This window comes from Monodelphis domestica, chromosome 1 (assembly GCF_027887165.1).
Source record: "Monodelphis domestica isolate mMonDom1 chromosome 1, mMonDom1.pri, whole genome shotgun sequence".
Lineage (NCBI taxonomy): Eukaryota > Metazoa > Chordata > Mammalia > Didelphimorphia > Didelphidae > Monodelphis > Monodelphis domestica.
This window is the reverse complement of record NC_077227.1, coordinates 658329822-658344469: the sequence shown is the minus strand read 5'-3', so window position 1 is coordinate 658344469 and position 14648 is coordinate 658329822. Positions and strand designations below refer to the sequence as shown.

General features: G+C 34.6%; 1 protein-coding gene across 2 annotated transcripts in view; it reads left to right on the top strand.

Annotated features, from left to right (window-relative positions):
* The window catches only part of PPP1R21 (protein phosphatase 1 regulatory subunit 21), a 122069-nt gene that overhangs the window by 89214 nt on the left and 18207 nt on the right, over positions 1-14648 (top strand). For both annotated transcript variants that reach the window (XM_007476847.3, XM_056818723.1), the window contains exons 18-21: positions 6314-6346; positions 8643-8759; positions 10247-10345; positions 11317-11445. In XM_007476847.3, coding sequence (XP_007476909.1) covers positions 6314-6346; positions 8643-8759; positions 10247-10345; positions 11317-11445 — 378 coding nt within the window. The remainder of the gene's footprint in view (positions 1-6313; positions 6347-8642; positions 8760-10246; positions 10346-11316; positions 11446-14648) is intronic.

Below are 14648 nucleotides of genomic sequence, written 5' to 3'. Positions count from 1 at the left end.
TCACAGCTCTACAAGCAATGCCTTAGTTTCCTATTTTTCCACATCTCCAGTATTTGTTATTTTCCTCAACTCTGTTACCTTATCAAATGAGTGTAAGGTGATACCTAGGAGTTGTTTAAATTTGTGTTTCCCTAATTATTAATGATTAAGAACCTTTTTTTCCTATAACTTGATAGCTTTGATTTCTTCTTCTGAAAACTGTTTATTCATATTCTTTGACCTCTTAGCAATTTGTAGGTGGTGTGATATGTTGGCCTAGTTTCTACAAGATAATTTTTAGTTTTTGTAGCAGTTTCTGTCAAATAGTGAGTTCTTGCTTCAGTATCCAGGATCTTTGTCATTCACATCTTCCTAATTTGGAATTAATAATCTGTTTTGTTTTGTTTTTTTATCAGTAAATTGAGTTTGATACCCAGGTAGATTTGGTGAAATGAGTCGCTTCATTTAAGACTAGTATAAAGTCTTTCTGAATAATAAGAACACTTGCAATGATTGATATTCACATTGTACCTTATAGTTTGTGTAGGACTTTTTCATATCTCAGATGAAACAGGTAGATTTCCAAATGTAAATAGAGCACTGGGCCTGGAGTCAAGAAGACTTGAGCTTAAAAATTTCCTCAGCTATATGACCCTGGGCAAATCTCTTAACTTCTAACCACTTCTCATCTGTAAAATGGAGATAATAAAAGCATCTACCTCCTGTATTCATTATGAGGATAAAATGAAATGTATTTTGTAAACTTTAAGCATGCTATAAATACTGGCTGTTATTGCTTGAGGCTTACAGAAGCCTTGAGAAATAGGTACTATGTGTATTGTCTTTGTTTTTACAAAAGAGCTTGTAAGAGGAAAGTGAGATTCAACATGTAAAACAGCAACTCAGGGTGGGGAGGATCAAGAGAAGACAGAATTCTAAAAAAGAACAAAAGAGCTGAGAAGATTCAAAGCAGTTACTTCATTTCTCTTTGGGAACTCCTCAAGGATGGTTGGTCTCAGAGAAATCTCTGAAGCAGAAAAATCTTCTGAACATTTTGACCATTTCTTTTTGTGAACTCAAACCCCTTGGATCCAGCTGATGAGAAAAGGAGTGGATAGTACTTTTATTATAAAGCTATCCATCCAAAGAGGATTTTCCTCTCAATCCCCTAAAGTCTGTCCTTGAACTTTGTACTACAACCTGGTTAGATAAAAGTCAAGGCATCTCTCACAACTGACCAGGAGGGCAGGCAGCTTGACCCTTCAGGATTTGGAGAGGGGGGTCAGTTGTTAGCTAGTACCCCAGACAGCAAGAATCCATTACCAACAGACATACCTGGCAGTTGGAAGATATTGGGGGGAGGGGTAGAGCAGCTATCTTGGGGTATAGAATTCTAAACAAGTACATACAAGGATTAAAACAGACATCTTTGTTCCCATAAAAAGAGAGGCTGGTAAAACACAACTGAATAAGGGGTGAACATAAGAAGAGAAAATGTACCAGAAAGTGATGTGGACCTTACTAGTATTAGCCATATTGGCACTCTGGTATTTTTCAATATTTGGTACCATTACAAACATGGTTAATGATATGATTGGGGCTATAGTCAACATCACTAAATATTGGGCCCAAATATCAATTGAGATATCCACATTATGGCCAACTTTCCCTGCTGTCTATGGGACTTAAAATAATAATAATTCTGGGCAGAGACATCAACAATAACCTAGACAATAGACTGGATCAAATGTCAGCTATTAGTGATATGTACCAGAACTTCACAGCCAAGATGGAGAAACTGGGGAAGGGAAAGGAACTAGTGACAGGGAATGCTACCAATGATACTGACAATGGCAATGACAAAGGCAAGGACACTGAGATAGCCAACAAAAACAGCTTTGACATTAGAGGTTTGCATTTAAAAAAACTGACTGATAAACAGACTAACACAGAACCTACACATCCTGAAGAAGCTCCAGGGGCACAAAAAAACCATGCCTCTCAGGGACTCTGCAAAAGTTACCCCAGACTCAGGAGTTTTACATATAAAGTCCTTCAGTGTCCAGGACTTTTAGAGACCTTAGATTTTGTTTCGAACCATTGAAGTGTTTGTGTGAGCTGAAAAGAGCATTTAAGCTATATGAACCGAGCTTTGAGGATGTGGAGATTTTGCTTTCAGAACTGTTTAGCCCCCAAGAGCAAGCCCAATTCATAAAGAGAACTAGGGAAGACGATAAATTGACAAACTGGCCAGAATTTTATGAAGATTTTTATTTTTCTAGACCCTTGAATTTCATTTATCTCAGAAAGCTGCGTGAGGACTTGTTAGAAGTGACTAAATCATTTTACAACAGACCAAATGCATGGAACAAATTCGAGAGACTTGAGGCAGGAGCAAATAGAGCATCCTTCTGTCTGTATTGACAGGTTCATGGAAAATGCTGAGGCAATATTAGATTACTCGCAGGATAGCCAGGAAGCCCTTCCCCCTGCTAAGAGGCAGTTCCTGAAAGGATGTTTACCAACACTCAAACATTTCTTTAAGAACTTTTGCTCAAATTATGAAACACTATCCATCCAAGACCTGAGAGATTCAGCGACTTACCTGCGTGACACACAAACTGAGCAGCAAAAAGAAAAAGAATTGAAACAAAAACTGGAAGAAATAAAAGAAACCCTCAGGCAGAAGGAAATAGAGGAGGTCAAAAAACTTGAAACTATTAGGACCTTCCCACAACAAAGACCACAATATTTATAGGAAATGTTTCCTGTTCCAGAAAATTGGACATATAGTGAGATTCTGTCCAATGAAAGCAAGATATGAGCAGGGTTACAACAGAAACTCACAATATCAAAACCAAGCTGCACAAAATAGAGGGTACAAGAACTATGACAGGGAACATACATACAATAACACAAGCCCAAATGTTGTGACAATTGCCAACTAAAAGAACAGATAGCACCTGACCTCAAGACAATGCAGCGTTTGATCAGTGAAGGCACAAAACCCAGATATTCAGATGTCCTTTCAAAAGGAAACCCCCAATATGCAGCATGAAGCCAGAAGAAAGGAAGATTTAATTCATAGAGGGTGCAGGGAAGGAAAATAGGGGATGTCACATCAGGGAGGACAATAAAAAAATTGGTGGTGGGAGAATTGAAGTCCAGAGAGAGAGAAAACAAGAATTTAAAACAGAAGGAAATAGGAGAGATGGAGAAGGAGTTACAAAATGACATATTAGACATGAAGAACAAGATATTTGAGTCATATAGGGGTACAGAAGAAAGAAATGGGAACACTAAAGAGAAAGAGCAAGAAATATCTAGAAAATTTCCTGATATGCAAGTATGGGTTGGAGAGAGCACAAAAACTTTTGACAAGTCCTCCAGTGACAGATGGCATCACAAAATAACATTGACAGTAAAAGTGCATTATACTGATTCTCTAAACCCCAAAGACAAAGAAATGAGCATAAAGCAAGAGACAGCCCAAGGAGAGTCCAAATTAGCAGATCCCAATACACAAACAAGCATACCCCCATAGGCTGAAGTACGTGAGCATACATTTACACTCAAGAAACAAGTAAAGCTAAAGAAGAGTGAAAAAAAAAAATCAACCTTAGCCCCAAGAGCAAAAGATTTCTACCCAAACACTAAAACAGATTCACAACACCCAGAAACAAATAATCCCAAACTGGAAACCTATGAGAAAAGATACTGGGAAGGGGAGAACTCAGTTCAAAATCTATTCCACAATGACATGCTCTCCCATGGACCAGAAATTTCAACAAATTCTAGGGAGAGGGCTAAGGGAGAACAAAGTGAAGAGCTAACAGCCAAGCAATCGCTGAGTAGCTCAGAGCCTGAAAATTCTAACAGGCTAAATGCAGGGGGACTCTCATGAACACTCCGAAGGCTGTCACACTATACTTGAAGCAAACTCCTAGGCTGAAAATCAAAAGGGGGATAACCCAGTCATCAATATTTCACAAGAAAGGTGGAGAATCACAATTTAAAAGAAGAGGAACCAGATTTACCAGCAGAATACATAGCTACAAAGCATATGAATGGGCAAGAGCTAACTCAGGACTTGGGGAATGTAGAGTCAATAAACACAATGATACCAGTCCTTCAAAACTACCATACTTAAGAACCTTATGTTCTTGTGGTTTAAAGTTGGGGAACAAGACTACAAAGTTCTGATTGATACCGGGACAATGAGATCATCAAGAGTTTGCTGTTGCATGTTGAATCTGACTTTCTTCTCTTACAAGCTTGAAGAAGAGATGCAGAAAGGTTAAGAAATCCATGCAAAATCACATAAAAATGAGGTAGGGTTTTAATTCTTTATAATTTTTATTCTTTCAGTTTTTTCACTCTGACATGCTACCTTTCTAGAACAGGTAGATGTAATGTATGATCTACAAAGAGCTTCACTCACAAACAGCCCTGTTAGATAATAGTATAAGTGGTATCCCCATTTTACAAGTGAGCAAACTGAGACCCAGAACAGTTATTTTTATATTCTTTTTTATGCTTCCAAATCTGAAGCTCTGTGTCTGAGTTCTGTTGTTTTATATTTTTTAACCTTTAAAAATGTGTGTGTATATATATATATATATATATATATTTATATATACTGGAGTATATGATTCAGTATTAAAAATGAATTTCAGCATGTGAATTTTGTTGTTGTTTTTCTGGTAGCAAGTTTGTGTCTAGGTTAAAAACAAAGTGAAATTAACAGGAGTGCAACATTTTAATCTTACCAGAAGGGAGGGCTCTATAATGTTGGAACTTATAGAGTCTCTACAGATGAAGAGATACTGGAAAAGATGGGGGAAATGGGGAAGAATTCCGTTACCCTATCTCATTGTAGTCTAAAGAAATCTTTTAAATTGATGCTCTTCCTAAAAATTCCAAGGATTAAAAAAAATGCAGTGTAAATTTTTTTACCAGTTTTGGTAGTAAAAGATAGCAATTGATGAAGAAAATTAATAGACACTTCTAAATCATTATTTTACTCAATTATTATGAAATTAGAATTGAAAATGCAGCTTTAAATAGATGGATTTAAAAAATATAATCATATACATCATGACTAATTTCAGTTTATATAATGCTTTGAAAAAAAGCTGTGATGTTAGGTAGTGTTTCTCAAATCAGAACAGCCAAATGGAAGATGTGAAAGAGAAGGAAATGCTGACAGGAGTCAGAAGGTTCAAGAAGAGAGATCTTTTGTTTAAGCTTGCCCATGCCAACCTTATTTAAACGTGTATTTTAAATATTTTATCAAATTAATTGGTGTGTTCCTGCAAAACTTTTTTAACTGAGGGAAAATAATTAAGTTATTGTTTCAGTGGGTGGAAAATTATGCTTTCCCAAATACTTGTAAAAGGCACTACTGTTAGTTTTGTGATCATAAAATTTATTAGCACAAAGAATAAACTTATTCATGTTAGACTTAGAAGACTACTATTTAATAGTTAAGAATGGATAATTTAAAAGAATCTATGAAGTTATTTTTTAGCTCTTATTAGATTAATATGGAATCCATGGAAATTTAATTTATCGAAATTTCTTTAAATGGATGTATTCAAAATCCATACTTCTGTTGTGAAGAGGATTTTTAATTTAGTCATGTTGCTATTTTCTTTTTAAACCATAATCCTTTTCTGACACCAAGTTAAGAAATAGCAATATATTTAGGAACTACATTTTAATTTTTGCTAATATAAATTTGACAGAAATTAATATATATTATATTGGTATCATATGAAAACTCTGGAAAAATTTTGGCCTTTCTTCTTCTGACCTCTTTTATTTGGAGCTCTTATCTACAGCCTTTCTTTGTTCCTAATGTTTTTGGTTCAGAGTTCTTTGTTATGATGTTTACCAGAGAACTACAAACATTTCTACTCTGCTTTTTTCTTTAGACAGCTCAGGCATATAAAAGTAAAAAGTGAGAGCCAAGTAGCTGAACTTTCCTTTTCTATTCTTAGAAATCCAGTAATCTGTGTTAACTTATTTAAAAATCCTAAAGCATTTTGATAGTCTAGTCTGTACAGTTAAAAGTCATTGCTTATTCTCTACTATGTCATGACAATAATTATCCATGTATATAATTGTGCTACCCCCAAAGTCCCCAGCAATTAAGGAATTCAAGGAAAATCTGATTCTGTTCTTACAGCCTAATAGTAAACTCCTGACCCAAGTTGAAATTGAATATGGATAAGAAATTGAAAATATCCCAACCATACAAAATATTGTGCATTGAATCTTTAGAGAAAAAATTATAGCATATTCTAAATGATTTTTTTCTCTTATGTTCTAGGTTGGAATGTTGGTGGTGACATCAGACAGTGAGGTACTGTGTGGTTGACAGTTCTTACATATTTCTCAGCTAATACCTGGCAGCACATTGGTGTAAATCAATTCTTTGAAATTCTTAATCTTTACCTCATTTCATTTTACTGAAGTTTTTATAAATGGGAAACCAATTTTCTTTTTTTCATTAATGATTCATAAGTTTTTCCCTCCCAATTCAATTTCAACTGTTCAGCTCTGTTGGAAGTTACCTTGTTAAGTGATTTGAATTAGCATTTTAGTAAGCTACAAACCAACATTTTTCCATAAACTCATAGGCTTTGAGTATGTGAGACAAGCAGCTACATTCATTAGTCATCTTGTTCATATCTTCTTTCTAGTGCATATTATTTGAAATTCACAATGAAAAATCAGTAAAGTCTTTCAGGATATTTGTGAGCAATATGCTTAGTGTCTCTTTCCAAGATTAAATAAGGAGTTTAAACCAAGGTACACTGGTCAAATCTACACATTTGAATTTTTAATTTTAATGTATCCTTGGAAATTACTATTTAAAATGCAGGTTTAATTCACTTTACTAGTAGTCTTGCTCTCAGATGAATAACAAACTGATTATGTATTTCATTGCAGAAGTCTTTAATGTTGTGGCAGGGCTGTTAAGGATAAACTTTGATTAGCCTCTTGCTTTCCAAACAAACCAAAAAAGTTTGCCTCTATCATCATTATACTAAATAATACCATGAAATTCTTGAATATTGAATGGAGAAATATCCTATTCGCTATGAAAGGTTCTGAACATTATATCTCTTTCGACATTTTGAGAAAACCTACATTAAGTTTCTCCTTTGAAAGTCCAATAGAATGAATTATGAAATTTGAGGATTCTATGAATAATAGGATCACATAATTTTATAGCTGAAAGAAACTCTAGTGATTGTCTAGTCATTCACCTTATTTTATAGATGAGGAAATTGAGACCAAGAGGCCAAAAGGGAACATTTTCAAATTTGAGGTAGAAAATGTTTCCCTTCCCCACTTTCTGTGTATTCCATCTAGTAAAAAACACTATTCCTTTATCTTAAATGCTGTCTTTTGTTTTTCCCTTTTGCTTTCAGTAGCCTGGGAAAGCTTGCCAGGGACCTGAAACAGGCTTCTCATGCTCCCATTAAAAACTCTCAGAATGCACCTGATATGGCATCTGAACAACTGAACAGTACAATCCTTGCTATATTTCTTAGTTTAGATAATCTCAGGAAAAAGCTTCTAACAATTGAATTGTCCAGTAGTTTCATTGACTTCCTTAAAAGGTAGTGAGTTTCCTGTCATTAATCTTATTTAAACAGAAGGAAATATCAGGTATATTGAAGAAGAATCTAATTTTTTGGTATGAATTTCATTTAAATGGCTTGGAGTCTAACTAAAATTCTGTGATTATTTTTTGTGCCTTATTCTCAAAAAGAAGGTTTGTCCATCTCACTCTTCCCTCATTTCCACTTGTAAGTATAGAATTCTAGTAAGTTTGCTTTTCACAGAGAGGCCCTTTCTATAGCCTGAGCTTGTATAATAACTCTTTCCACACAAATCCCTTCTGAGTTGTTGTACAAGGGTTATTAGTTTTCATCTTGTAAAAATTGTCCTCATTTGCACAGTACTATGTATTCAGTGAACATGCAATAAATATTTGATGATGACATAAAGTAAATTAATCCTGATACTTGTGCTTTGGGCATGATTTGTCTCTTCTTTGTTCAAGGTTATGTCTGATATGTTTAGCTTTTTTTCAGCATTGTGTGAACCATGGCTAGACTTTATGCTAATTTTTGAGTTAATGAATACCTTATAATAAAAATTGCCAAAATGTGTCTTGTTAGGTAAGCAATCAAATTTTGGAATTTGAGTTACTATTTAATTGTGCTGTAGCATACTAAATTTCTTCAAATTGAACACAGTATTACTTATAAAAATTAATTAAATAGGGCAATCTACATTTCCCCTTAGTAAGCTTCTTAGGAACAGGTAAAAGCCTATTGGAATATTGAATTTCTTGCTCCTTTGCCCTTAATTACAATTCCATTTCAAGACACTTAGCAGGATGCTGGACATTGGATAGTTTGAGATTGTTTGGCCTGTCCATTCATTCCTGGTTGAATTGCTGAAATTTGTCCAAAGGGCAGGAAAATTCTGATTTGCTGCATAGTGTTAAATCCAGTTGCAAATTGAGAGGGTATATTTGATCTTTTCACTAAGCATAGAAAGTCTTTTATCTTTTATCATTGCCATGCAGTTATCTCCTTCATTAATACTGAGTCATCTCAGGAATGTTTCTTTTTCCCCAGGTTCCAGATGTTGAATCCCGTGAAGATTTAATAAAAAATCATTATATGGCAAGGATAGTGGAGCTTACTTCCCAACTTCAATTGGCTGATAGCAAATCAGTGCATTTTCATGCTGAGGTGAGTTGGCAAAGTGATTCGATTTTTTTTTTGGTTTAGGATCTTCCTAAATTCTTTAGGATTTGCTATAATGCAAATAATCTAATGCAAACAGATAATGACATTGACCGGGACAGTAAAGTCAAAATTGTGCTTCAGTATATGTACATGGTTCATACTGGCTATTTTGTGCACCAAACAAATAATTATAGCCTTCAGTTTAGGTACCATCTTTGTTTTTTAGTTAAGGGACTGAGGTATTTCTAACCCTTTTCATGATCATTTTGAAACTTAGGTTTGAATAACCAGCATTACAAAGCCTATATGGCTAGATAACATTGGAAAGTCTGATAGTGATTTTTATATGCAGGTACTTTCCAAGACAAAATGAAAATACTTATAAATTAATCTAGTTTTCAATTGCCTGTAAAAGTATAGCATAACACCTAGAAATATCTGGGGAAAATCAGAAATTATCACAATAAGAGGTATGGGAAATGTTGGAAAAAATCTCGTCCTTAAAAATATTTTTAAACAATTTCCCTTCCTTTTTAATAAGAATTAAAATTACACACATACACAGATTACAAGGGGGGAAAACCTCACATTTATCATTGTGGATAATTTTGAGGTCCTCCCTTATCTATCCTATTTCTAACTTCCAAAGATGACAGTACTCTTTTCCCTACTCTACAATTTGGAAACTTTAGCCACTATTGGGGAGGTAGGGTTGGAAGGTATATATAAAAGAAGCTTAGTGGTAGATACAGTTACCTGCCTAGAGACTCATTTCCCTGAGTTCAAATCAGACCTATGCATGATAAGTAACAAATAGCAGATGCTGTGTAATTAATAGAAACCACCTGGTTGTGGTGAAGACACCAACAAGTTTAACATTTATGTTGGGTGATAAACTTTTTTGCTTCTCCAGGAGCATATACAAAATATTCTGTTTGGCATTCAAAGCCTTTCATAGCCTGGTCCCCTCCTACCTTTCCAGTCTTCTTATGTCTCTCTCCCCAAATTGTCCTCTTTGATCCAGTGACTGTTCTGTGAACAAAGCACTCCAGGTCTCAGCTCTGGACGTGTCCTCTGACTGATTATGCCTGGGACATTGTCCCTCCTCCACTCTGACTGCCAACCATGCTAGCTTCCTTTAAATTTTGATTAAAATCCCACCTTCTATAGGAAGACTTTCCCAAACTCTCTTAATTCTTGTGCCTTTTCTCTGTTAATTATTTCCTATTTATCTCGTGAATAGCTTGCATCATCTGTTTTTATTTGCCTGTTGTCTCCCTCATTAAGCTATGAACTCCTTGAGTTTAGGGATTGTCTTTTGCCTCTTTTTGCATCTCTACTACTTGGCACATATTAGGTGCTAGATATTTATTGAATTGGCTTTTATATGAGAATAGACTTTTGCATTTAAATTTTTGTTGTCAATTCTGCTTCAAGCTGAAATTAATAACAAAACCTTTCTTCTAACTTAATATTTTCTAAATTGATAGTGCCGAGCACTCTCCAAAAGATTGTCCTTAGCTGAAAAATCTAAAGAATCATTGAATGAAGAAATGAAATTAGCCAGTCAGAACATTAGCAGATTGCAGGTAAGTTCAGAAATGTCAGCAAAATAATTTAAATCCGTGTTTTCTATTAGGATTTCATGGGTAGAAAAATCAATTTTTCTGTTATCAAGGATGGTGGCGATACAATGCTTGTTTACTAACTCATTTCCAGGTAGTTTGAATTAAATAATGTTTAAATAAAAATTGAGGTCATGTTATTTGTTACTCTCATGACATTTTACTTCAATAATATTTAATATGCTAGATTTCCTCATGCTTTCTCTGCCTCACAAATACTTGATGAGTTGGCAAATGGGATTATTCGGTGCCATTACTCTATGTCTTCTACCTGATCCATACCTAATCAGTAGTGTCCTATGCTCAAAGTTTACTCCTGCTTCAAGAATGTGCCCTTCAGAACAACCAGGTCTAAAATCCTCACTATTTGATTTCTTATTTGCATCCAGTAAGCACCTGTTATATTACCCAGTACTTAGCCCAGTATGTTTCGCACTTAGAAAGTGATAAATGTTTGTTGAATTAAATTGTATTGTGGCCAGTACTTTAGCTTTGATCGTTATCATATTATTTGGGAATGGATCATGAATAAGGAGAAACTAGGTGGGAAGGAAAAGCTGTTTTGAGTCAGGGGAGCAGAAGCAGGGGATTGCCAGAAAGAGACATCTCTATATGTCCTATGTTTAGAAAAAACATACATTTTGAAAATAAGATTGAACAAATGAATCTTTATGGAAAAACTTTAAATTTTGCATTGGCAGAATTTAAAGATTAGCTGAAAGAGATTTAAACGTTTTGAAAATCACAAAAAAATTATGTTGGTATATTTTGTCTTATTTGCTTCATAAGAGCTACATACCTTAGTGTGCATGCTTATCAACCAAAGCCTCTTTATAGGTAGTTTGGTCTCCAAAATTTTATAATAATTCAATGCAGAGAATACAACAGAGCTTTGAAAGTAGAGCTGCTTTTAATTCTTTTCTTTGACTATTTAGGATGAATTGACAACTACTAAGAGGAGCTATGAGGACCAGCTCAGTATGATGAGTGACCATCTTTGCAGTATGAATGAAACCTTATCTAAACAGAGGGAAGAAATTGATACACTAAAGATGTCTAGTAAGGTATGTATGGGGAGGGATGTGTTCTCTCTGGAAATAAAATGTACTAGTATGTGCTCATGTGCAGAGATTCCTCATTCTGCATGTGGATAGAGATAAGTGAGGAAGTGGGTAGAGAGAAGAGCTGGCTTCAAGGCTGAGAAGATTTGGCTTTATTTTATACCTCAGCATTGTAAGATTAAAATTAATATCCAAAAACTGCAAATATTATATTTTATAAAGATTTCTTAATAATCACTTGAAGTAGAAAAAATAAAAGGACAAAAGTAAAAACCTGTGTAAAGCCAGCTTTCCCAGCCACGATCAGGTAGAAATAGCCCGAGAGGGAGGATCTACAGAAAAATATATCCTCCCTACATTAGCATGTAACGTAGATACGATGCTGGGAGAGAGTCCCTGGGGAGCAAATCCTAATTACACAATATGAACTGGCAATGTGACTCTTAGCAGGTAACTGCTTTAGAGGCCACTCTAGACATAGCTCTAGGAGAGCCCTTAATAAATTGCAGATGATGTTGATTTTCACCAACTAGTATGAAAATTTCCTCATCTAAGGTGTTCCTTTGAATTAATAGGGCTAGTCCTTATCTCTATATGTGGATGTATTTGTATATAATATAATCTATATGCTATTATGCATAACATTTATACTTGTACTTTAGTGCTGTCATGAAATATAAGTGCTAAAGAGCATTTTGTGAAGGTTATAAATAATTTTTCCAAATAGCATGTGTACTCTCATTTAATTGATTTTGTTTCTCAAAGTGGAATATTAAGTTCTTTGTATATTCGTGTGCCAAAAAGATCTGAATACTGAAGTCTTGTTCAGTGTTTGCTGATTAGCATCTTTATTCCTAATAACATGCCTATTACACTGATGACAAATTACACAGAGTAGCTTAGATCAGGTGTTCCACTGAAAAGATTTCTTCTGTGTGTTTATATTAAAAAAAAAAAAGATGCTTTTTTGGTGACAATTCTTTTGCAATACAAGGCAAAGGTTCTTTGATTATCTTCCTGATTGTGAGAGGAAGCCCTTTGAATTCCCACAATTCTGTTATTCTTTAGACTTGGATAAAGTAGATGTTATGTGATTATTTGTACTATTACACATGTGTAGAAAGGTCATGTACAAAAAAGGAAGTTGCAACTTAGATTGTTCATATGCCATCCTTGGAGGAAGGTAAAGGAGTTAGCAGAGTTTATTTTATTGTGACTCCAAAGGCAACAAGAAAAATCATTTTATAAGACATATACTTATCTTTTATTGCAACTCATGTTAGATATCTGTAAGTGACCACCATTAAATAATTGAAATTTCTAGGCCACTGTTGAAAGGATAAAGAAGTAGGGAAAAATCTAAGAACTTGATAAAAATCTCCAAATTAAATCAGTATACACATATTTTGATAGTTTGTGATTTTTATGGGAAAAAATGGACATAATGAAAAATGTGTTAGAAAATATAATTTGTTGTCTATAGAGAAGCTGATGCCTAAATGTCATGAATACTTATTTGAGAAGAGAATTAGGAGGTACTAGAAAAAAAAAGGTACTAGAAAAAGAAAATTGATTATATTTTGAGAGAAAACAACACATTGATGTAAGAGTCCTTGGATCAGCTGTGTGGTCAGACTGTTAATGGCATATAGCAGTTTTCAAATTTAATATGAAACTAGAAGGAAACAAATGAGAAGAAAGTGTGGTGTGCAGTGAAAATAAATCTAATGTCACTGACAACTCTTAATGTTAAAAGGAAATGAGTGGAATAATGTAAATCACCATTAACTATTTCCTCTTTTTCTTAACCCTTTTCTTCCATCTTAAAATTAATACTAAGTATAGGTTCCAAGGCAGAAGAGAGGTAAAGACCAGATAATGGAGGTTAAAATGATTTGCCCAGGCCACACTTAGAAAAAATTTTATGATAAACTTTTATTAGTCAGTAAGCATTTATTAAACATTCACTGTATTTCAAGTATTGTAAAAGGCAAAATACAAACTGTACCCTTAAAGAGCTCACAATCTAATGAGGAAGACCACACACAGACTACTATGTACAAACAAGCTATACATAAGATCAATTGGAAATAATCAGTGGAAGGAAGGTCCTAGCATTGATAGGGTTTGGAAGAAGCCTCTTCTCTGTAAAGAGTTGGGGAGTTATACCACATGGGACTTGACATCACCAATACCACTTGTGCTTTTTTTTTTCCTTTAAAATAAGTATATTTTATTTACATTTTTATTGTCATGCAAAACACTTCCCTATTGTTCATTGTGTAAGAGCAAAGTCGTATATAACCAAAACCCCAAACTAAAACCAAAGATACACTGATATGAAAGATGAATCCCAATAGTTCTTTCTCTGGCTGTGGATAGCATTCCCTGTCATATAAATCTTTTAGGATTATCCCAGATCATTACATTGCTGAGTGTAGTTTTCACAGATAATCATTGTACAACATTGCTGTTATTATATACAGTATTCTCCCAGTTCTGCTTATTTCACTCTGCATCAGTTCCCACAGTTCTTTCCAGCTTTTTCTGAAGTCATCCTGCTTATCATTCCTTATAGCACAATAGTATTCCATTACCAACATGTGCCACAATTTGTTTAGCCATTCTCCAGTATCTAATGGACATTCCCATAATTTCTAATTCTTTGCCACCACAAAAAGAATAGCAATAAATATTTCTGTACAATTAGATCCTTTCCCCCTTTTTATTATATCTTTGGGATACAGACCCAGTAACCACTTCTGCTTTTTAGAAGTAACTGGTAGTACAGAGAGTAGATTGCTGGGCCTTGGGAGAGACCTGAGTTCAAATGTGACTTTTAAATCACTTAATCTCTTTCTGCCTCAGTTTCCTTATCTGTAAACCAGGAATAACGATTGCCCCTTCCTCCCAGGGTTGTTGTGAGTCTCAAATGAGACAATGTTTGTAAAGCACTTTGCAAATTTTAAAATCTCATATTAATGCTAACTTTTGAGGGGGACATAGAAATGACTGAGGAAAAAGACAACAATCAAATCTGTCCTAAGACACTTCCTAGCTGTGTGACCTGGGAAAAGTCATTTTACCTCTAATTGCTAGCCCTTGCCCTTCTGTCTTAGAGTTGTTTCTAAGCTGAACTAGCCTTAAGCGTGGCCATAGGAGAAGTTTATAATGGAGGCAGTGCTATTTTTCTTTTTGAAAGCAGT